This window comes from Coccinella septempunctata, chromosome 1 (genome assembly GCF_907165205.1).
Source record: "Coccinella septempunctata chromosome 1, icCocSept1.1, whole genome shotgun sequence".
Taxonomy (NCBI): domain Eukaryota; kingdom Metazoa; phylum Arthropoda; class Insecta; order Coleoptera; family Coccinellidae; genus Coccinella; species Coccinella septempunctata.
Genome location: NC_058189.1, coordinates 44552027 through 44577337, shown reverse-complemented (window position 1 = coordinate 44577337; position 25311 = coordinate 44552027). Strand labels below are relative to the sequence as shown.

The 25311-nt window shown below is 35.7% G+C and overlaps 1 protein-coding gene across 1 annotated transcript in view; it reads right to left on the bottom strand.

Annotated features, from left to right (window-relative positions):
- Positions 1-25311, bottom strand: part of LOC123322588 (otoferlin-like) — a 229341-nt gene that overhangs the window by 125380 nt on the left and 78650 nt on the right. The window contains exons 6-7 of the mRNA XM_044910534.1: positions 14332-14521; positions 4382-4444 (exon numbers count right to left, since the gene is read on the bottom strand). Of these exons, the coding sequence (XP_044766469.1) occupies positions 4382-4444; positions 14332-14521 (253 nt within the window). The remainder of the gene's footprint in view (positions 1-4381; positions 4445-14331; positions 14522-25311) is intronic.

Here is a 25311-nt window from a genome sequence, read left to right as displayed (position 1 = left end):
ATTCAAGAAGAAACCTCTCAATATTTCCTCCAGAAAGTCGATCGGTTTAAAAACATGGTGAAGTCAAGGTAAACTAACACAAAAGACGTACATTCAAGAGGTTAGGTGCCACAAAGGGGGGGGGGGGAAGTTAAATAATAATAGTGTCACCAAAAATCACCTATACAAAATGATGAAGTTGAAAAATTCTTCGTTAACATAGATCCGCTAGATGGTCTGTAACTTTCTCAGTCGAGAAAAACGCAAAATCGAGTGAAACACTTCATCTCGACTGAATCAACCGTATGGGTCACATAGATTCATGTTTCCAGCCCCCAAACTATGAATTTTTCATTGTTTCAAAGCTAAAGTTTTGTTCTAGTTTTGTACCGAAATGTATCGTTGAAAAAAATGAAAAACGGATTGTTTTGCAGACATGCTCACTCTCCCCCACTTTGAATTGCAAATTTTTTCTATTCCAAAGTTTTGTACTAGTTTTGTGTCGAAACATAACCTCAAGAAAAAGTTTTGTACCATGACAGGGGTCTTAGGATGGTTTCATATAGGGGGGGAGCTAGAGACATGTTTTCGAAATAGTGAGATTTTGGCTTCCCTAACAAGCTACTACATGTGTATTGTGTACTAGTTTTGTACTGATATGTACCGTTAATATAACGGCTCTTTTCTCAACCCTGCGGATGTCTAGCATGCTCCAAATTCGATTTCCAGTGAGGGGATCTCGGGAACAAGATGAGCTAGAACAAAAGGGATGGCAAATTTGTTTTCAGAAAAGTAAAGAATGGTGAAAAACCCTAGTTTCCTAGGATCCTTCGTTGTTGAGTTATCAGCAGAAATTGAGATTTTTGACGACTTCTCATAACTTTTTTGTTTGAATTTGTGAAGTTATATATCTGAAACTTGACCCTTCTTGACTTTTTTGCGTAGAATCCACTGACATTGTTAAAAAAAAATTTTCTCCCATATTTCGAATTGTGGGGCAGACTTGTTTTTTCGAATGTAAACTATTATTGTCATCTCTGAATTCGAAAAAAATCGTAAATTTCAAAAATATATACATAGATATCTACGTCTACGGTTTTCTCCTGAACGTCCTAAAAAATGAAAAAATGATTGTTGTTTCGCTTTGATTCAATAGAGAGAAATAGGGAATAGAGATTCAAAAATCATGAATGAATTTCAAGAATCAAAATCTCAAAATTTCGATAATATGTTGAAGTCCCACTTATTTGAAATCCTCTTGTTACATGGTACAAAATTCAAAATATTTTCTTGATATTGAATTTCGTTACATAACTAAAACAAAATTCTCTCACATTATATGGAGTCCAGGGTTGAGGAAAGAACAGTTTTTACGATGGCGATTTCAGTACAAAACTGCTATGTAAGTTTTGGAAATAGGAATCTCCTAATTTAAAAAACATGACTAAAGCACAAACTAATTTGAATCCTTCAAGCTCAGAATACAAAACTTTGACATGGAGGAAATTAGTAATTTCAAAAGTGAACGGTACGTGTCTTCAGCCCTTTAGAATTGAGAACTACTAATTAAGTCATTTTACATGGGGAAACAATTATTCGACAGAAATTTCGTTGAAAAACTAGTACACCTACAAAACTTTGGCGCTAAAAAATATCCTATAATACTTGTTCAAACAAAGCACCCTTGAAGCACTAGTACTCCTGTTATACCCCCCGCCCCGGGGTTGAAAAAAGTGACGTTTTCAAAACGACATATTTCGCGAAACTTATTTTCAAAAAAATGTCTCCAGCCCCCAGTTGGAAACACTCCTAAGACCCCTCAATTTCAGGGTACAAAACTTTTTCTTGACGGTAGGTACATTTCGGTACAAAACTTTGAAATAAACAAAAATTTACAATTCTAAAAGTAGAGGGTGAGCATGTCAACAGCCTCCCCAAAGTGAAATCCGTATTTTCGCCATTTTAGTTTGGGTTACAAAACTTTTTTTCAACGGTATATTTCGATACAAAACTTAAGCGTCAAAAAAAGTGAAAAATTTTAAATTTGGGGGGGCTGTAGACATGGACCTGGTCCATATACATAATGGCTATTTACTTCAATTGTAGACAAGTTGTGTTTACTAGGTATTTGATCCAGTGTACTGAACTAATGATTCTGGTGTTTTCAGGCGATGTTTAATATTCTGCCACATATGTAGTTGAAATTTTATGTAATCATATTGGACATGACGGGATGATAACTTCGCCATCATAAAAATTTCCTGCAGGCAATTTTTTTTTTAATGATTTTGTTTAATGATTTGGTTTATTTCGATGAGTTCTACCTTCTGTAAAAAAGATTTAGTTTTAAACTGCCTGTATATTTATTCTGTTCGCAAAAAATTACGACATAAAGTTGTTCTGACGAGAACACATTGTCCCTCTGTAATTTCCATTCGTAGTGAAACGGAATCATTCCAGACGTAATAAAAGGAGATGGCACAAAAACCATGATGAAGTAGATTTGCAGTTTGTGTTACATCCACATAGCTTCGTCCATTTATATTTTCTCCGACGCGGAGTTCCAGAATGCTGGTAATTAACTGAACGACATCCCATAGGATTTCTCTGGTGCCATTTCGTGACCTATACCAATATCACACAGACACACAAGATTCCTGTACACCGTATTTTAATTGAGTTTACTAATATTAATAACGGTAGCGAATTCTGAGCTTGCTTTCGAATTTGACTGTTCGGCGTACAATATTGATCAGAGTAGTTTGCGGAGTAGAAGGGTATATTTTCCTTTTATTATGGAATTAATGACAGTTGAAGAATATTGTTATGAAAAAGTAAAATTATACTGGAACTTATAAATGTTGAAATGACAATTGCTAGTAATATCACACTAGGGCGACAAGATATAAAAATATATGTCTATTATGACATGATGGTCTATTATTGTCATGAGCTGAGTGAATTCCTTAAATTTTTCAGAGCGAAAATGTAACTTGTTAATAATGAAATTTGATTTGATTTGATATACTGAGATGAAGTTCTGATTTAAATCGTTGGAGATTTTCATAGTTATGAAACGTATGGAAGCCTCCCTCAAACAACTTGTAATAAATCATTCAAAAGCTTATAAAGAATACTTTACAATGATGAAATACAAAGAGGAGAATACTTAGTAATTCTTTTTTCGTATAAAATTTGAAATGCATGATCATTAATTGAACTTGGGAGCCACTTATAGGAGTCTGCAGAGAAAGTGAGGTTTGGTTCAGTCTTTGCGTGACAGGTGGCGTATCGTGATGAGAATATCTCAAAACGGCGTCCCGAAATCGCATAAGACTACCATCCTCCGGACGATTCAGTGCTATACTGTACTGACGAGGAAAAATGATCCCGAAACCGGTCTACCATTGCACTTGAATATTTCGAATTCTCTGGGACCTCCTATGATAGATCATGACTAACTCACATTATTGGAGCCACAATTCCCTCCGGAATTGTTTTTTATTATTTCATTAATTTTTAATTTATAATTCCAGCGGTATGAGAGATTATTCTACAAAAGAATGGTTCTAAATGTTTTATATAACACTGTAGACAATTATTAGCTTCAATTTATAATCGTATCTGATCAAAATTTTTTGTTTTTTGTCATAAACAATGGATTTCATGATATTCTAATGGCAAGTTTTTGGGAACTCACCCTGTATAAGTTCTGATAGAATTCATCATCGAATCAAAAGGATAATATCTTCGAGTTCTTTTGTAGATCGAATTTGTGAGGGCGTTCCCCAATACACAAAAGAAGATTTTTCAACTTAGGAAAATATTTATATTATACTTTTATCTTTCAATTGGTTGCTTCGAAAATTTAAATAATGGTCAAGATGTTTCAACATGACGTTCATTCTTGAATGTCATTTTGGAACTAAGTTTCCTGACACTCTTGACCGTGCTTCCAATAAACAAATACCTAAATATTGATGATAAATAAATATTTAATATTTCGAGGTGTTATCAATCATTGCAATGAAGGGAATAGAAGAGAAATCGATGACAAATCGGTGAAACAATGAAAGATAGCTATTCATCCAATAACAATTCATGGTCAAATATTGAACAGGTGAGGGTGACATTCACATTCATCATGCAAACAGAGAATAGTGCGTGGTAAATTGAATATTAGATATTGATTATACCGGGAGCATCATAGACTGTTTTCACGTCAATTTTGAAGCTTCCCACAATGGCGCTTGGCCGTAACAATTTCCTCGAATGTAAGACCTGAAAATGAATTAGTCTTTGTGTGGCATGTACATGTGATGATTATCATGGGAAAATGTACACTAAACAAACAAACGAAAATCTAAGGTGGCAAGATTCCATGTTAATACGATGAACTTACCGAAAGGACGATGATTTTATCGAAGAGCATGATCGGTGGCATGTGGAAGTCGAAGACGAAGTACTGAAAAAACAAAGAGCATTATAAAACTATAGTAATGAAAGTAAAGAAATAAATGAGTTTTTTCCCGTTAATTCGCGCTTTCATTCTCAATGAAGAACCAGGTTTTCAATTTATTTCACAATGCTCAAAAGTTTCAGTGGATAATTATACTCATATATAAGCGTATATAGCGTAAATCTTGTTTTTTCAGGTGACCCAATAGGTCCAGTGGAGCCAGATCTGGTGATCTGCGTGGCCACTGAACATGTCTCCTTCTTCCAATCCTGGCGTTAGGAAAATTTTCATCTAAGAACTGGCGCACCGGTTGAACGAAATGAGGGTGGTGCGCCTTCTTGTTCGAAAATGATCGTTTGATGGTCTTCTCCAATATATCTGAATGAATTTGGCCAGTGAGATTTCCGAGTATAAAAAAGGGCCGATTATGTGTAATTTTAATTTTTTGGAAGCTGAGTATGCACTTCACGAAATGATCTTGGATTTTCATCTGACCAACACCGACAGTTATGCCGTTAAGGTAAAATTAACACTCGTCCAAAAAACAGATATGTAGTGTAGTTTTGATTACCGTTAATTATTTCACTGACCAGAACTGGAGTAGGCAATCGGGTTCATCCTCATTTATGTTGTTTAATTTATGTTGTTTAAGGATTCCTATGATTGTTGTGCGTGAACCACCAGATACTTCGGACAATTTCCTAGTACTAAAAGTCGGATTCATTGCTACATGACCTAAGGCAGCCACTGCCCTCACTTCGTCTCTTCAATGCACACTCTTTATGTTCCTGACTGACTAGTAGCGTCAAATTTGGCAACCAGTTGCAAAACGTACGTATCGGATACATTTTTCGATGATGTCATTCGTTAAATAAAGCCGCTGCTGTTCGAGCAGAATTGTATTATTTTCACCCTTTCTTCTACAGAATACGCTATTTCAATTCTGCTAAAAATGTACAATCGCTTTGACACACTTGTAAAGTTATTGAAAATTCACTATAGAATAAGGTAAATCAAAAACATGGACGGTCCACTTCATTGAACAGCAAATTTACAAATTAATAACATAACTACTAACAGATATTACCTGATACCAACTTCAAAATTAGTTATCGCAACACCGCTAATCCCTATTCAAAATCAAGGGGTTGTGTTCAACCCCGTTATGGGGTTTAAGTTACGGGGATGAAAAAAGCAGAAAAGTTGTTCCCCCTCGAATGAGAAATTGACTGGTTTAAGAGATTTTCAAATTTTTTTATTTTAAAGTCGGAAAATCGGGGTTTTAAGTTTTCGTTAGAGCACTCTGTATATAAATGGAAATAAAAAAACGGCTAAAATAAGTATTGATGTGACGATGAGTTAGGTGTCAATTAGGCAATCCAACCACCTGTCAAAATATTTCAATATGGCGGTTGGTTGGCAAACAATGTTTGTTTACCTTTCCTAATTTGGAACTTTTGGAAGCTTTCTCTGAATATTTGTCATTCATTGGTGTTAAATATCGTTTAGTTTTTTTGAAATATATAGTGAATAGTGAGAACTAAGTTTTATTCCGAAAGAAAAATGCCTCTAACAAGTATTATGGTTAATTGTGGAAGTCGTGCAGATCGGTACCATAAGGATTTTTTCGTATACCTACTGTGACAAAATCTGTGCATTACCTACATATTAGCGAAGAAGGGATATGTGGTTAGCAGCTCAAGAGAGAAGATCTAACTGAATCAATTATTAGGAACCAAGGAGTATGTAGCAGACATTTCATAACGGGTAGGTACCTAAGAAGAATATCTATGTGTCTGTATTCATATACCTATAAGTGAAACTGAATATACAGTGATTTCTTTCGAATACGTTTTCATAAAGGTATAACTTACTAAAAATATGTATAATTTTCTATTCATTTTTTAGTTTAACGAAGGAAGTGATCTGGGTGATACAGAGCAAGCAGGGCAAAGCAGATTGAGAGGCTGTGCTAAACAAACAGACTTGGCAATGACCATGTTAAGTACACAAGTTGAGCAGCTCAACTTTGATACCAAAAAAATTGAAGACTTAGAAAAGAAAGTTGAAAACACTCCTCGGTGACTAATGGACAATATCAATAATGTATTTTTGTGGAAGTATTATTGTGGGTTCGATCATAAATTCATCAAAGCAGCTATTTTTCCAGAAATAGAACCTCACATTTCATCAACATCAACAACAGTACTGAGTCCTATAAATCAAATGTTACTCACATTAGTAAAATTGACGTATGTTTGAATAATAAAAATATTTGAGAGAAACTCAATTGTGTTGATCTGCATTTATTTATTATACTAAAAACATATACATAGATATATAAATTTTATTGTACTTCAGTAATTAATGAATACAGTGCAAACAAGTTTGCATGATTTATTTCCATTAATCAAATCGAACGATACTTGCACCAAAATGGTAACATTCAATGAAGAAATTATAGAGAATAATATATTGATTACTAGCTGACCCGGCAAACGTTGTTTTGCCATATAAATAATTTCCTAGTAATTTCTAGTGTAGACAAAAAATAGCTTACTTATTGTAAGTATGTATGTATGTTAGAATGTGTATATTGTATGTATGTAAGAATGTGGTATATGCGTGAAATAAGCATGGAGCGATGTGAACGATGAGGGAATATAAAAATAACAAAAGGCAAACATTATTTTTAAGTTATTATAATTTATTCCTTAAAATTATATATCATTAATTAAACAATTACGACAGTAACACTATTAAACAATATCAATCTCTTAATGCTATAGCGTGAACAATATTTTTTGTTAGTCCATCTAGCATTCGTTCGTTCGTTCGTGCTGTTTACTGGGTCAGAAGTGACACCTGTAGACATCTGGCGGGGATAACTAATTAAATGATGATTGATCAGTTTTCGACCGGAGAGGAAAAATGATTAAATTACTAAAATGGCTATTAAAAAATAAGGGTTGATCGTAGAAGGGTGAAAATTGAGGATTGTATGTATTTTTGTATGTTGTATCATAAAAAAATAGAAATTAAAAATTTTGTCTAAAAAATAAAAAAAAAAATTTAGGGGTGGACTACCCCTAACATTTAGGGGGATGAAAAATAGATGTTGGCCGATTCTCATAGATACCGGATAAGCACAAAAAATTTCATCAAAATCGGTCCAGCCGTTTCGGAGGAGTATGGCAACGAAAACTGTGACACGAGAATTTTATATATTAGATTTGACAAAAGGTCCTACATAATGAAAAGGATCCACACAAGTTTTGTAAAAAAAAACAGCGAAGAGAATTAGGTGAAAAAACAACAATGATGTTATGCTCTGAACTCATGAAACCCATAATTATTGAATTTCAATTCATGCAAGGCAAAAAAAACCTTTTCTAACTTATATATTGAATGAATAAGAACGTGACCTTAGTGTATATGTTACGGCTAAAGATAGGTGTGAGCATAAACTTAAGATTAGCCGGCTAAACTTAGGTTTATATTCGGGGACCGGCTAAAGTTCGATAAAATATTCGTCTGTGTCAGGAAATTTCATCTTTAGCCGGCTAATGTGCACATTACCCAAAACGGAACGGCTAAAAATGTATTCGGAGGACACGCGGAGGGGTGATGTTTTTTGAATGGTCGGATGGTAGAAAACGAACGCAAGTTACCACGTTTTTGTTTCAATTTTTAGAATTGAAATATGCAAAAAAGTATCGAATGGTATATTATTGTATTGAGGTTTTGTGACATAACTCCCATTGGTTTTCAATATAACATTCAATGAGTTTTCATCTGTTTAGGAGATAAAAATAAAAATAAACTATGAACATGAAAATAGTTGAAAACACTTTTTCTAGCTGATTTTGTTAAAAATTTCCTCTATAGTCATTGAACATACGGATTCCAGAATACAGCCTGTCACAACCCTTGCTTGATGAATCATCCCGGAGGATTCAATTGAAGCTTATCAGCCAAATAGTTCGGTTAGCTACAAACAAGATTCGGCACTGCTACTTATATTTCTCAAGAATTTGATGAAGAAATTCGCGACATCATTCTTGTCTTCATTCTCTCGTTTTGGTCATTCATTTCCCTCACAAACTATGAATAATAACAAGCTGCGAAGGATAACTCTACAGTTTTCCCTCACACTCAAGATAGCATGTTCGTGTCGAATTTTGTCGTCAAGCGTTTAGATTTTTAGATGCTCTACTAAGAATGCGTTGGGACACAGTAGAATCAAATATATGGTCATTCTCAATTTATCAACTGCTTTACAGAATAATTTTCTGCTATTAAAAATATGTGAAATTCATACAAAAAATGCATTGCATTACTGAATTGATTATACCTATTATATTTTTTTAATGGCCGAAAATTTGCTCCCCTCTAGCCAATATTCTTCTTCTTTTCTATTAGCTTCTACATTTTTAACCGATGGGCTGTGGTTACACTTAAGTTTAGCCGACTAAAGATAGAAGAACCTAACATTAGCAAATACCCGAAGCTAAACCTAAGTTTAGCCGGCTAATCTTAAGTTTATGCTCCCACCTATCTTTAGCCGTAACATATATACATTATCTGTAATGATATTCACCATTTTTTTAAGAAATTTAAGTGAAACACAAATCTCTGTTTGCCAACCAGGCACCATATTTGACAGTTGAAAGTCACGTGGTCTGCATTCCCTAATATACGGATAATCTGCCTGATATGGTATGCATTGTATCATTGAGGTTATCAATGAAAGTATGAGGAATGTTTTTCCGAATGTCCGTCAAAGCATTGTAGAGCTGTTGTCTGCGGTAGTCTGGTAAGCGGTGTGATTGTTGTGTAACACCAATGTTCGATACAATTTTTTGCTGGAGAGGCAGCAGGTCAATCCATTCTGTTTATGCTGCCGCATTCCAATGGCTGTCGCAAAATACGATAATAGGCTCTAGAATCAATCACGATACCTTCCGCTGTTGTGTTTGCGTTAATCATCAACGCAAACAGGGGACAGAGACAGGGACAGGGATATTATCCCTGTCCCGTTTAGGGACATACCTACAAGGCAAATCCCTGAAAATAGTACCCAAATGTTGGCATACCATGTACCCGTAAAATTTTCCGCCATTTAAAAATGAATCTGTTGAATGTTCAGTTTTGGACAGTGCGATTTGGTTGTCAAATTTTTATGAGGTTGTCAAATTTTAATTCAAGGTCACTGCGAGATCAGGTTCAATATTTCAACGGTGAAGTTGATCAGGAGAATTCTCACTTCTCACCTACTGGAATATGTGAAAACTGCACTGCAGTTGGTGCATGGTATGAATATATTTATACGCCATAATCTGTGGAAGGAATAATTTAAATCCATTTTTAACCTCACAAATTGTTGATTGACTAGACTGTTTGGCATCGTGAACATAACCTGTGGGCCGAGGCTTCAAACTTCTGAAAGAGCTCCCACAAATAAGTCCTCGATGTACAGGTGGGCAAACCCAAAGAGATGCAGAAGTGCAGAAATGATAGTTTTCAACAAGCCTGGAAAGGAACGGAAATTTACTCAAAATTATAGACCAATCAGTCTAGGACCAATCAGCACTAGGAAAAATCGTAGAGAGGGTTATCGCTCAAAAGCTGAATAAGGAACAGAAATGTTGAAGATAATTCCACCCGAACAATTTGGATTTCGACGAGAATATTCGACTGAACTCCAATTGCTACGGCTCATAGAATACGTCACCGAAGGAATGCAGACCAAACAGGCCACAGGATTAGTTCTGATGGATATCGAGAGAGCTTTTGATAGAATATGGCACGAAGGCCTAACTACAAGATGAAAAAAGCAGGATATTCGACCAAGCTGTGCAAGGTTATAAGGAAGTATCTGAGGAATAGAAACTTTTATGTGAAGATAGATGGAGCAACCTCTCAAACCAGACAATTGGAAGCGAGAGTGGCTCAAGGATCGGTACTTGGACCTCTGCTTTACCTAATACACGTTCATGATATCCCGAAGAATGCTAGAAATATGCTCACCTTGTATGCAGATGACACAGGAATAGCGTTCAGACACCGACGCCCAGAGATCATACACCAGAGACTGCAGGAAGCCATAGATGAATTACTCAAATGGTGCATCAAATGGAAAATCCAAAGGAATGGAAGAAAGATTCAAGCAATATTACTGCAAAAGAGAAGTTTGAAGATGGAAGAAAACCTTGAAGTTGATGGAGAAGAGATTGAATGGGAAAATGAAGCAACATACCTAGGAGTGAAGCTTGACAGAGGACTAACATGGAAAAAACACATCAAATGTGCAGTTGATAAAACAAAAGCCGCAATGAGTAGACTTTATCGACTCATGGGCAGAAGAAATCATATGAATATGAACATCAAGTTGACGATGATTAAAACTATCGCGCGACCACAACTCACATATGGATCGGCGGCATGGGGCTTCGCAGCCAAGACCCACATCAAGAGTATACAGACCACTAAGAATGAACTCCTTAGAATGGCGATGGATATACCCTGGTTTGTTAGGAACAAACAAATCTACAAGGACTTGTAATGGGAACCAGTTACAGAATTTATGAAGAGAAAGGCGGAAAGGATATTCGACAAAGCCAAACAACATCCAAATGAGGAACTACGAAGATTAGTCGACTACGATCCAACAGAAGAAGCTAGAAGGTCAAGAACCTACCACCGAAGACCGAAAGATCAGTTAAGGATTTAAAAAGTCAAAGAAGAGCTTAACTTATAAAAGATATAGGCAGCATACAACTATCAACACGACTATGATCGTGTGAGAGTCCAGAAACCATAAGAGTCAACTGGTTAATAGGCAAAATGCCCGGAACCTATGAAGAAGCAGTTTAGGGTTTTTAGTGGGTCTCGAACTCAGGAGAGTGAGAATCCCCACATTTGTTCCCTCTCAGGAGAGGGTGTGTTCGTCTGTCTCGTAGATTTTCCCCCTGCTATACCAAAAAAAAAAGTGGGCAAAATTCGTTGTCTACTGAGGGGATTTCGAGAACTATAGCGGCTAAAAGAAAACGGATGACACATTCTCGAGCTCTTTTTTCATGACTAATACAAATCTGAAAACAGAATCGGCCTATCATTTTTAGATTTCGAGTTATAAACAAAAATTGAGATTGAGATTGAGATTTGCGAGCTTTGAACATTATTTGTCCACCATTCGATTGTGCTAGAGAAATACAGTCTATGACAAGTCGCAAGAAGTCCCCATGCTTCAGCGTCTGCTCATTATTTTGCATTGGAAACAGTTTTGAGTGAATTTTGTTGAATAAATTGAGAGTATTCGAGAGCAGGAAACATCTGGGTTCTCGTTATTTCTCATGTGTTCGTAAGAATTCTTTTTAGCCCTGTCATCATAGCTGTTTTCATCATTAGTGCCAGCATCATGTCTGGAGTATATCTTGTTGAAAGAGTCTATCGTAACCTTCAATTTTTTCTTGAGTTCCAGGTCACATTCGTTCGTGAACCATAGTCTTTGTTTAGCTCTGGATGCAAGCTTTCATTGTACATCAGTATGGCGTTCTTGTTATAAAGACAGGTTGTGGTTCAAGGAAAAGTACTGATATATTCTAGTCCATCCCAGTCGGCTGATCTGTAGTGGCATATGTTTCTTGAAAATGGTCGTCACATATAGAATATGCTACCTCAACTTATGCAACTGTGACTCTAACAAGAGAGTGGCGATGATTGGAAATTTTGCAAGAATATAGTGGCTTAGACGTACAGATTACAATGTTTTGATCGCCATATTCTTGCTAAAAAGATGAAAAACGAGAACACAATTGTCGCCACTGTCTCGTTAGTCACTGTACGACTAAAGTGATTTTGATCGAAGAGGTTTTGAATGTTCTGATTCTCGGAGCGCTTGTTGTTCATCTAGCTCATTCTAGTTGATGATTTTTAAATTTTATGTCTAAATTCTTGGTGAAAACCTCAGAATATATTTCGCAATTTATTGCATGGTGAAGAAGTGTGGGTCAAATAAAAAAATAAACAATGGGAAGTTTGATAGGTTTGAAGGTCTCGAACAAGAAAACCACTTGTGTACTAAGCCGACGTTTCGTTTAATATATAAACTTCTTCAGGGCAGGTACTGTGTAGTTTTCATTGTCAAAAGGCACATATTCAGACAAAAACACTGCATTGAAATCGAGAACATATTTCCTAGGTAAGAGACAGGCATCAACTGATGCCTGTCATTCAATGATTTTTATTTTCAGTGCTCCGAACCGAAGTGGATGAAATTTTCAAGGCCTAAAGACAATGACTGAGCAGACACTACTGACTATACCATGTGCAGTGAATAATTTATTGTAAGTCAATTGAGAACTGTTCATCGTAAATTGTTGTATGCAGAAAACATCCCTAGCATTAAAGGCCCATTTAGGGGATTTATTACCTTTATACGCCCATTCAATGATTCTCAATTGCCACTTCTTCAAAATATTCTGAACAGCAAAGGTTTCATTGATTTCGTTTTGGAAATCAAGTGACTGTCAAATTGTTGATTGTGCAGTCAAAATTTTATGAAACCTACTGTGTTTATGTTTTGTTCATTCATTGTATATTGTGTCATAAAGAAGACATAAAGAGCCTATGTATATCATAAAGGAATCATAAAAAAGCATAAAGAAACTATACTGATGACAAGCTAACATTCAGCTCTTGTATACCTCTGTAAGGTTTTTTTAATTTGTGGGTCTGAAAATTCTGTAAAAAAATGGAGAACTCAAATGTTTGTGCTATGATAACCTTTTAACACCTTTGACGTATAAAATATCACCATTTGCTTCTGAGTCCTATTGAAAGCTCTATTTGTTGTCCACGATTTTAATTTTTTGTAGATTTCTTATGAATTGCAAATAAAAATATAGCACATCCGACAGCGTATTTCATTGATATCAATTGATTTCAAAGAACTTCTGTTTCGTCGCTCAGGATGTTTGTTTTCTGGCTCTTTAATTATAAAACAGAAAACAGTTTTTCTATATTGACAGTACGTTTTCAGCGCCATCTCATTGTCAAATGTTGCCAAAATATAGTCGGTTTTTAGTGGTACTAGAGATATGACGGCCTTTCCAATCTTCCAGCTCCTCTATAATCTTGGCCACCGCATGAGTTACCCAAGGTAGCAGGATATGTACATCATACAATCGTCATAAAAGTATCTGAAACACTAGAAATACGGTTTGCAGTCTTGGGGAATTAAAGTGGCTTGTCAGTTTATTAGAAGAATCCATGGTTTACTGCCTATGCCTCTATAGAGCGACCTTTTATTTCAGTCCCTAGCAACCTCAGACAGTTTTCACTGTGGGCGTTAAAGTCTACCAAAAATATCAACATTGGATGAAGGATTATTAATGTTTGGCTAATCTTTCATTTGGCTTAGGTAGCCGATGGGGTCCTGGAAGTAGTTATCTTAAGATGAGAGAAACATCAAACATCAACAGATTAAATCATTGACGATTTTCGCAGACAATTTCAGCCTTGAGACGTTCCTTTGTCAGTGGCTCTCTACCATCATATATTTGACGATTAAGTCGCCTGTTACGATTAGTGGCCTAGCGTGTATCTCCGGTTATTTCCATCCCCAGATTTATTTCATTATTATAAGCGGTTGAAACCGTTCAAAAGTAGCGAGGAAGGAAAGGAGACTTTTGACTAGCTCTGTAAACTCAACTGTTATTATTTATTCGATATCCAGAAGGCTGAAACCCGAGTTTCGATTCTTAGATTGTATTTCCTCCAGCTTCAAACAGGGCTGCTTATTTAAGGTCAAAAGTTCAGCGAAACTTTGATGCTGAATATTCATTTCGTACAAGTCCCAAAAAGTAACATTTCCCTTCAAAAAAACTTACCTCGTTATAATACGGGCAGTTTGTGCTCTCTTTAACGCTTGTATACTTCTTTTGGTCCCCTATTTGTATACAAACAACAGGGTCCATGTTCAATCCAGCGAGTTGTCGAGCTTCTATTATTGTTAGACACACTTGGAAGTCCTGAGCTTTTAAAGCTAATTGGGCGCTGGTGCGGAGGTCCGTCTTCAATCTGGAAGAGAATAATGAGGGAATTACAAAAACAGGAGGTCAAGTGAGAGTTGAACTCTCCTATCAGGCGGTTCGGTTTCATCAATCACTATTGAAACAGATTCATGCTGGTTTTACGAAATTTTATCAGGGAATCAAAACGCTTCATTGGGGGATCAACATCGATTAGTTCTCAATGGATAATTCAGTCATGGTCATGTATATTCCGAAAAATATTCTTTCATGAAATTATTATCTATATATAGTCTTTTTAATGTTTATCAACTGCCAGTTCGTCAATATATTCAGTTTTGAAAAAGGGACCATCGGTTCCGAAACGTCGACAAAGTTATAACAGCTTGATTTATCAATCCAACTCCCTGCGATCCATCTTCTTTATTGATGTCAATATTTCAGACTCCTTGAAAAGTACAGGATGGAAAAAATTCGATGGAATGGAATCGCAAAATGATGAAACGTTTTCGACATCGATCGAAAAAAAAAAAACAAAAGAAGATAGTGGGATGCGGTTTTGTCCATTATATATCTTTTGAAAATCAGGGTTGGAAACATGCCAACCACTTTTCCTTAACTCTTACGGCTACAAAGCTGCCATTCATTCCTAACGAATTTTTCCCAACCTATACATACCTAGGTAAGAGCAAAATTCATAAAAATTAACCAATGTTTTTTGAAATACGGGCTTTTATTTAAAAACCGCATTTTACCAAAAAATTTGGACTGTATTTTTTCGAAGAAACTAGATGTTCTGAACATCAAACAATGTTATATACAGGGTCCAGCAATAGTGCGTTAGGCTTCCATAGCTGCCAAAGCAGACGTTTTAGAAATTTAGTTGGAAAGCATTCCCTTTGTACTTTCAATTCTGCATCTCAGGAAATTATTTTCTAATATACAGGGTGTTCCCAAATAAAATTATTCAACAAATGAGTGATTTTTTAAATGGAACACCCCTTATATGTTTGCTAATTTACAACTCTTCAATATTAGGGATATTTTTCCAACGGTACGGATCTTATTCAGAAAAAACTGCAAAATTTCGACGAAACAGTAGTTCGGTAAAAGCCCTTTACCGATTTCTAGAAGCGATAGAAACATGAATTTGATCATGATTTCTTGCAACTTAAGAATTAACCTCGTCGTCGTTCCTAAATGATCAACCTCTCTTATACAGAGTGTCCGTTATCAATGTCCAAATATGAAGAATTTCAAATTGTTTTTTGTCGATTTTTTCAAATGTAACACCCTGTATTTTTTTCCATGATGATGTACACAGTTTAAAACCTTACATTTTTTCAGAATTAACCTTGGGATTATTTTTACTCCTGTGTCCAGCAGACACGAAAAATGACATTTCAACATAAATTTTCAATATCCCGAAAGAAGACATCCACATGATTCGAGTTTTCGGAGGCTTTTAAACAGATTTGTAGAGACAGGAGATTGCAAGTATAAAAAAGAAGAGAGGATAAAATCGGCCACTAACGAAGACAAGGAGCTCGAGGCTTTACTGCATGTAACCATTGAGTATTAAACGTATTAAAGTTGATGTAACTGAAAATCCACACACTAGCCAAAGGGAGCTTGGTGTAGCCTGTAGTATAAGTGAGCGTTCAGTTCAGAGAATCCTCAAAAAGAATAAGTATCATGCCTACCACATTCAGTTGCACCAGGCGCTTACCGATAGCGATTTTGAAAACCGTTCCACAATTCCGGACCCGTCAATAGGCACAATTTTCATTATTACTCTGTAGAAAATACAAGAGTTATAAGGGAAATAGACAATCAACACAGGTGGTCATTAAATGTCTCGGGAGCAGTAATCGGCAATCATGTGATAGGCCCTTATTTTTTCGAAGAAAATTTAGATGGAGCAGCATATTTGAATTTCGTTCAGAACATTCTTCCCGGAATGTTAGCAGAGTTACCTACGGAAATACGAAATGAAATATGGTTTCTGAGCACCCGCTCATTATTCTCGTCCTGTGAGGGATTCACTGGACCAACTGTTTCCAAATACACTGCGCAAAAAAATTAACGCACATTCTGAAAATCTCAATTTTAATGGAAGTTAACTCTACATTGACTTTATAACTTATTTTTTATGTTCTCTCGGGAAGGTTTTGAACGAAACAAGACACATTAAATGGAAGAAAAATTCAGGATTTCACCGAATCTTATGTGAAAGAAGAGAAATGAACAATTTTCAAAATACTGAAATGCTGATAAGTGATTTAATACTTGGTATTTCCACCCCTTGCGTTAATTACAGCTTGGCAACAACGGTTCATACTCAAATTGAGTGATCTTAAAATGTTCTGATCTAATCCTTCCCAGATTTCTCAGAGTTGGATTCCTAAGTCATTAAGAGTAGCTGGATGATTTTCTGAACTTCTCAGCCTTCTATTTAGGTTGTCCCAAACCTGCTCAATCGGATTGAGATCTGGACTTCTTGCTGGCCATTCCATTCGAGAGACTTCAACCTCTTCAAGGTACTCCTGAACGATGCGCGCACGATGGGGTCTGGCATTATCGTTCATAAAAATGAAATTTTCACCAATCTATGGGGCAAATGGCACTACATGCTCTTCAAGAATGTTCCTTATATACTTATCAGCATTCATAGCTCCATTATCAACGACCACTAGGTCTGTGCGAGCAGTCAAAGATATTCCACCCCATACCATAATCGATCCTCCCCCGAAACCAGTAGTATTCAGGAAATTGCACTGAGCATATCTTTCATGTGGACGTCTGTATACAAGGGAACGTCGATCACAATGGTAGAGGCAGAATCTAGACTCATCTGTGAAGAGAACTCTTTCCCAATCGGTCTCTTCCCAATGGATATGCTCTCTCGCAAAATCCAAACGCGCCCTTCGATGGGCTGGGGTAAGAGCTGGGCCTCTTGCCGCGACACGAGGCCTTAAATCATATTCTCTGAGGCGATTTCTTATTGTCTGAGTGCTAATTTGCACCTCATGAGTTTGCTCAAGCTGAATTTGAAGGAGGCGAGCGGTTGCAAACCGTTGTCTCAACGAAGAAACTCTCAAGTAACGTTCTTGAATTGCAGTTGTTACCCGTGGTCTACCCTGTCCTGGTCTTCGGACATTCATACCTGTCTCCCTGAATCGCTGCAACATTCTGGACACACTTGTATGGGAAATTCCAAACCTTTCTGCAATTCTTGTGTATGTCCACCCTTCTTCTCGCAAAACTACCGCTTGGGCACATTCCTCTTGGGTCAAATTGCGTGTTTCGCATTGCATAGCTATCGAGTGTAGAAAATCAAACGAAAGAAAATCTATTGATCACTAGAATTGATCGAGAACAACTGATTTTAGAATGGAGCCAATACATTCAAAATCTCATAATATCATCTTTTTTTATTCCTGCTGGGAAAAAACATCTGTATTGAAGAAAACCGTTGAAAGTGGATAACATATGCATGCATAATTCTGATAAAAATAATTATCATTGAGAACAACTTCAGTTGTAAAATAAATTTGAGATTTCCATAATGTGCGTTAATTTTTTTTGCGCAGTGTAGATGGATTGGTAGGGGCGGACCGACAAGATGGCCTGCTAGATCACCGGATCTCACCAAAATAGATTTTTTTTGTGGGGATACATAAAGGGAATCGTGTGTTATGAAGTTCCAACAACAGCTTCCAATATGCGAGAGAGGATTGTGACTGGTTTCCGAAGCATTACTCCAGCCATGCTGATGAGGGTTAGAGGGTCATTCAACGATTGGATCGCTTTGTGTTACAGAGAAGGCGGACGAAACTCTGAACATCTCTTGGATCATTAACACAATTTTTCTTTGTCTTTTTCAACGCCCGTTTGTTTTTGTATCCAATATTTAAATACAATTTTCCGTTCTGATTTCATTTTTCGTGCCTGCTGGACGCAGGAGTGAAAATAGCCTTTTGGTTACTTCTGAAAAAATGTAGGGTTTCAAAGTGTGTAAATCATCATGTAAAAAAATAAAGGGTGTTACATTTGAAAAAATCGAGAAAAACAATTTGAAATTCTTCATATTTGGACATTGATAGCGGACACCCTGTATAAGAGAGGTTGATCATTTAGGAACGATGACTAGGCAAACTCTTAAGTTAAAAGTAATCCTGATCAAATTCATGTTTCTATCGCTTCTGGAAATCGATAAAGGGCTCTTACCGAACTACTGTTTCGTCGAAATTTTGCAGTTTTTTCTGAATAAGATCCGTACTGTTGAAAAAATATCCCTAATATTCTGCATCATGGTAGAGGTATTGAAAAGCATTGAAAATATGCAAAAATATAAGGGGTGTTCCATTTAAAACATCACTCATTTGTTGAATAATTTTATTTGGGAACACTCTGTATATCAAAAAATAATTTCCTGAGATGCAGAATTGAAAGTACAAAGGGAATTTCTCAAAAATCTTGCGTTTCATGAAAAAATTGCAAGAGACAAGAAAGTCTAAGATTGAATGGGCTTTCTAGCGGTTGAACAATATTCAAGGAATTAAAATAGAATACCAATGTCAGTGATTTTCGTGAATACTGTTTTTAGGGGCGAAAATAAGTGGGCTGTAACTACGAAAATAGGTGCTCCTGGCAAAAAATTAATTTTGTCTCGAGAATTCTGGACATCCTGTAGAGCATGAAACGAAAATTACAATGGGTGAAAAACACCGTGACATCGTGTACTCTTTATGAGTTGTATTCTGACAATGCAAGCGTTTTGTGTAAAGATTCTGAGCCACTTTTCATCATTGACACCCTGTACCTCGAAAACTAGACATAAATATTATTTTTTTTGTCAGTCAAAATCTAGAACATACCAAATTCAGGTGGTTCAACCGAAAGCCATTTCCATTCAATGATTTTTTTTTTTTGATTTAATTATGAGAAAGAACGACCATTATATAGTGCGTCGTTATTTTATAATCTGACGAAATGGTCTTGCTAGAAGCTTGTGGCAAGGCTTTTACCGAATTTTTGAAGTTTATACAACAAGACTCATAAGATTTCCGGAAATGTTCCGAGGTAATAAACTTTTTCCAAGCTCGTAGCTCAACTTCCTCTCTGATTGGATCGTGCATACATCTCTCGAAGAAAGCGGTAGGGCTTGATAGTCGCTATAAAAAGCAGGGAAGGAATGCAAACTTCCACACTTAAACCAATTTATCGGGAAATGTACATTTTTTGCAGGGTTCTTGAGAGGAAACGGATAAAATATATTCAAGCGATTCGCAATCTCTTTTCCAACTCATATCGTCGCTTATTTATTATACTATTTTGTAGAAGTTTCGAAAGTTTTTATCAGTTGATTAAGCTGAAATAATGGGTTCCGTTTGTTGTTACGCCCGAGTGTCAGGTTGATTTATCATTGGCTTGTGAATCATATAAATGCCGTAAATGTTTTATAAATAGAATCTACCATAAAAAAGTTGATTTCAAAAAGGCTGCTTCTCATGCTCAATGATATTTTCTCTTCAGAATTCGAATATATTATATTATTATATGACATGAAATTATCTCATCCTTAACTTAATGTCTCTGTAGAGTGTAGAGGAATGAAGTTGCATATGCCTTCTTGCAATAATAATTTATTTATTAAGGCAATCAAAATAGTTATTTTTCTTCCACTATGTCAAAAAAACAAAATTATCCAGAAGGCATCGAAAAATGAGAGAAGGATTGATGTAAAGTCAGTAGCAGCTTTTACGCGCCCGTTAAGATTTATAACCAAAGTCGTTCTTAGAAATGTAATGAGCTGAATTACATCTTATTTTTCTTAAGTTATTACATTACTCCAGTTACACTCTCGATTGAATATAATTAAAAAAAAATTGTGTTTGACTGTTAAATTGATGTCCTAAAGGTTCATTATTTGTGAAATGATAGATTAATGCTCTTGCACAGAAAACATATCAATATTTTTCTGGAAGCTGCCATTCAATATTGCTTAGATCTCTTGGTGATGGATTACCAGAAAATCCTCTGACCTCATTTTGAAGATTAGAAGCCATCTATTTATAGATACTCCTATATTTCTATCACGTTTTTCATGTATCACTCGTACAGTTGATAAAGAGAAAAACGTGTCCAGGATTGCTATAAGATTCCTTCGGAACTGGGTTAGACTGGTTTGACTGAGTTGTTTATGAAATGTAATAAAAAAATATTCTTTTGTTCATAACTTGGATATTTTCCATCAATTCTGATCGATCGAAACGGAGCTCTGGGAATTCCGGCCGCACACCCTGGTAGGACAACAGTGGATTTATTATTTTTTCTATACCGACTCAATAAAGCCTTTTATTTATTGGCTGCATCGATTTTGTTCATGCACAATTTTTTTTCGAATTTGATACAAAGAAATTGGGAAGCTGTCAGAATTCAGGTTCAATTATTCATTTACTGAAAACCTATTCAATAATTTAGTGACAGGTGACAGCTAAATATATATACAGAGTGAGTAAAAAGAAACGCACGAAATTCATATTTTCTAATTTGTAGAAAAATGTTCAAATTTCCATTTCAAATGACGTTAATTTTCATCTATAATTGAGGAGTTTGTTGGATCTTTTTGAGTTGAAATGCCATCTTGATGTGGTAATAATACGTACCTAATAATAGTTATGATTAAAGAATATTTAGGAGGAATAAGAAATAACTATACGTTACAGAATTGATCATTATTCCGACAGAACTCTTACTGAGGTTTGGGCCTTCAAAATGTAGAAAGCACTGTTGTTCGAATCATTTAGGTTCCATGAAGAGTAAGTGAGTAGAGCCACTTGCAGCTCATCTCTTTTGTTGAGGGATGCTGTAAGGGCAGGATGAAGAACTATGCCAAGAATGCGTGAGAGGTTTTTGTTAGTATACAAAAAGCAGCTTGTGAGTCTCATGCCCCTTTTCATCAACGATCTCTTAATTTTAAGGGACACCCAAGCCCATTCACGTGACATTTTACTATTTTTATTATACGGATAAAATGGTACTCAATTTTCACTTGCTTATCAGTATTCAAGTTTTCAGTTTGTTTTCGCCAGTTGAAATTTTCAGAAAGTAAGGATGAAAAAGATATTAATATTATAAATATAAAATATAAAGTGATATTATTATAATATTAATACTTGTTGATTATGATCGTCAAGTGCAAAGCCACAACGAAGCAGTTATGCTCTTTTTAGTGATTTGAAAAGGGAGAATATGCCTATAAATGGCATCACTTTTAATAGAACAATTTCAGCTGAATTTGGAAAAAAATTTCTGCGAAGGGTTCACTTAAATCTACTATTTAGAAAAATTAGTATATTTTGCTTGCAACTGGGAGAGATCCCTATGTAACGTCAGTTGGCTCTTGTGGAAAAATCTCGACCTTTCGAAGAGTGAAAATTTCTCATTCCAGCTATTTTTCCTTGGTTAATATTCTGTGGAACTCTAAATTAAATAAACAAGGCAGTGGCATTTAGAAGTGGTGATTGTGATACTTCCTGTATCGGACAGACCAGAAGAAGGATAGGATTCAGGATAAAGGAACATCTTAATAGACCTCAATCATCAGCTTTTGGTCACCAAGTAAAATTCACAAACCATCAATTCAGCCCTAACTGACTCCAAGGTATTTCATAAGATCGTGAGAAGCACGGGTAACATAGAGATGAACCTATTTGAAGATTTTGAGATAGCTCAGGAGGTGTACTCTAACAGTAACTGTGTAAACACTCGAGTAAATTTGAATTTAAACAGAAGTTTTACTCTCTTATATAAGAGTTCGATTTGAAATTTTAAGGTCCATGTCATATGTGTGTTTGTTTGTTACTTTTGTGTAATTTTAATAATGTGATATGACTTCGAGATCGCCTGCGACGGTACACCCCTGACATTTGTACCTATGAGTTTAGTCTGTGTCTGCAGAAACAACAATTTAACAATTAATAGACGGATAAAACGTCTTTTCTCACTTTCCGTTTTCTTCCTCGAGGTCATAGTTGTCGAACTAATGGAAATTACTTGAATTGACTTTGAGAATGTATCTTGATGTTGGATTTATTGTTCTTTCTGTGATAATTCCTGGACGATTAATTATCCCAAAGTATAGGATCTGATTTTATAAGCTCATTCATTTGGAATGAATGGAATAAGAGATATCCCACTTAAATGGTTCAGATCATATCTCTCTTCTCGAACACAACAAGTCTTAATCACCAACGAAAAAACCCAAGCCGTCTCAGATCCACTTCCAGTTGATTTGGGTTTACCACAAGGAAGCATTTTGGGTCCACTTATTTTCATTGTCTAATGATCTATTTGCTGAGACAGCCTCAATCACCGATTGCTCATTGATACATTATGCTGATGACACCAATATTTTATTGAAAGCAAAAACTCTTGGTGCTCTAAAATGCCTGATTGAATCTACCATCACAAAAGTAAATGAGTGGTTTCTTAAAAATCAGTTATGTTTGAACACTCAGAAGACAAGAGTTGTAATGTTTGACACCAACCACGCAAATGTTGCATGAGTGCATTGAGACAGTTGATTATAAGCTCCCCCTGGAAAGAAATTGTAACTTTTTGGGCTTGACCATAGATGAAAGTCTCAACTGGCGTGATAATGTCACAAACTTATATGGAAAACTCAATACTATATGTTACTCCTTGGGTGTCCTGAGTAGATACCTTGACTCAATATCTCTTAAGACAATCTATCAAGCGGTATTCGAATCAAAGATGAGATACGGTATCATTTTCTATGGGGCCTCTTCGGGAATAGAGGAGATCTTGAAACTCCAAAAGAGAGCTATTCGCACCATATACAGACTAGAATTCAGAGAATCGTGTAGAGGAAAATTCCATGAATACAATTTACTAACAGCATTCGCCATTTATATTCAGGAATGTCTGTTATTTGTCTATAAGAATAGAGACTACTTCGAAGGGAAAACCATTAGCAAATACAACACGAGAACAACTGAATTGAAATACCCAAAACATAGGCTTACTTTAACTGAGAGGAATGCTGAGTACTGTTGCACAAAATTTTTCAATAAACTGCCACCCCAAATAAGAGCAGAGACGACATTGAACAGTTTCAAGAGGCAGATTTTCCACCTGCTACTGAAGATGCAGCCATATTCACTGAAAGAGTTTTTTGAATTTTGAATGAGTTTCCAAATTTTGACCCTGTTTCATTTCGAGTTACTTGTAAAGTTTTTCTATTTGAAATAAAGACTCTTCTATTCTATTCTATTCTATTCATCAAATGATCAATTCATCAATTACTACCCTACGAAGAAAGCATGTTTTCGATAACACTTCAATAACATATACAATACGGCATATGTCATTGACGTCAAAATACATAAAAATTAACATCCCTAAAATGAAATAAGGAGATGAAAAAAATTAATCCTTCTCAGGAACAAGGTCTACCCATATCTGGCTTTTAAAAAACCCAATTATCCAATATCCCTCCTGTATCACTCACGTAGAGAGTGCATGACACACTTCTCAGTTTTAGATAAAAAATTTTATTTGAAATAAAAATTGGCCCACTCGAGCATGTCTTTACAAAATATTGAAGACGAAAGATATGGAGTTTTGCGTAACTTTTCACTTAAACTGTATTTTTCTGCTTAAAACGACCAGTCTCCATAAATTGGACATATCGTAAAAAAAATTATAATTATAATCAAAAGGTTATCTTATAGGTTTCCAAATTTTCAGAAGATGAATCACTAAAATTTCATTGAGTTTGAGAAGTATCATGCAGAATTTTCCTTATTTCAATATGACACATTCACTCACATTCTTGACTACATATTCATTGGTTTATCTGTTCGATAAAAATGTATTATAACCCAGCGAATCCGCCATTTTGCGGATTGCAGCAAATGAATTTAGACATTGAAAAATTTGACTAAACTTCGATAACACGTGAAGCAGCCAAAAATTTTTGTTTTCTGAAGAAGAATTTCTGTATATTAGAGGTTTTCACAAAGTTTTCTTTGATGCTGGTTGGATGTCTCAGCCACTTTTTGGATACAATACGCTATGGAAATATGTAGGTATCGCCATTTCATTCAATCACCTGTTTTTCTTGAAATATCCAGCTATAACTTCGATATTTCTTCGTCGATGTTGAATTTTTCGCCAGTGATGCAAAGCACAATTCAGAGTCTTCACGCAACTGGCGCAGTTCTTCGAGTTCTTCTTGTTGTACATATTGAGAATATAAGGATGCGACAAATTTACATCTTCTGGCTGCGAATTCAGAAACACTGAAGATCATTACGTCGTTTTCGTCATTTTCTCGATACATTGCGTTGCTGTGGAAATAACGCTATTGTATGAAATTTCATTTTTCTCAGAAATTCTACCTTGTTTTGATGAACATTAGCAGAGATTGAGTGAAAACTGCATCAAGGAGTACTTTGTAATGAAATTGATCAAAGGCAGTGGCTTGCTTACGAGCCTTAATTTTATTCGAATTTTCCATCGTTTTGTTGCGCGTTGCACTTTGAAAGAAGATATAAATGAAATGAGTTCCATTTATATTCGTCTAAATTGGAGTTCAGTGAAAATAGCATTCTCTTTGTTTCTATATGATTTCATCTGAGAGTATCTGGCTGACGTTTTTTCAGGAAAAACTCCAACTTTATCTAATCGCACAATCGCCCACAAAAACAAACTCCACACCCCATGTTCCCTTTAAAGCTGTAGGTCTGAAACAAGTGTGGAAAATTTAGTTTAATTTTTTCCAATCATATGTCCCTTTATGCACGTCAA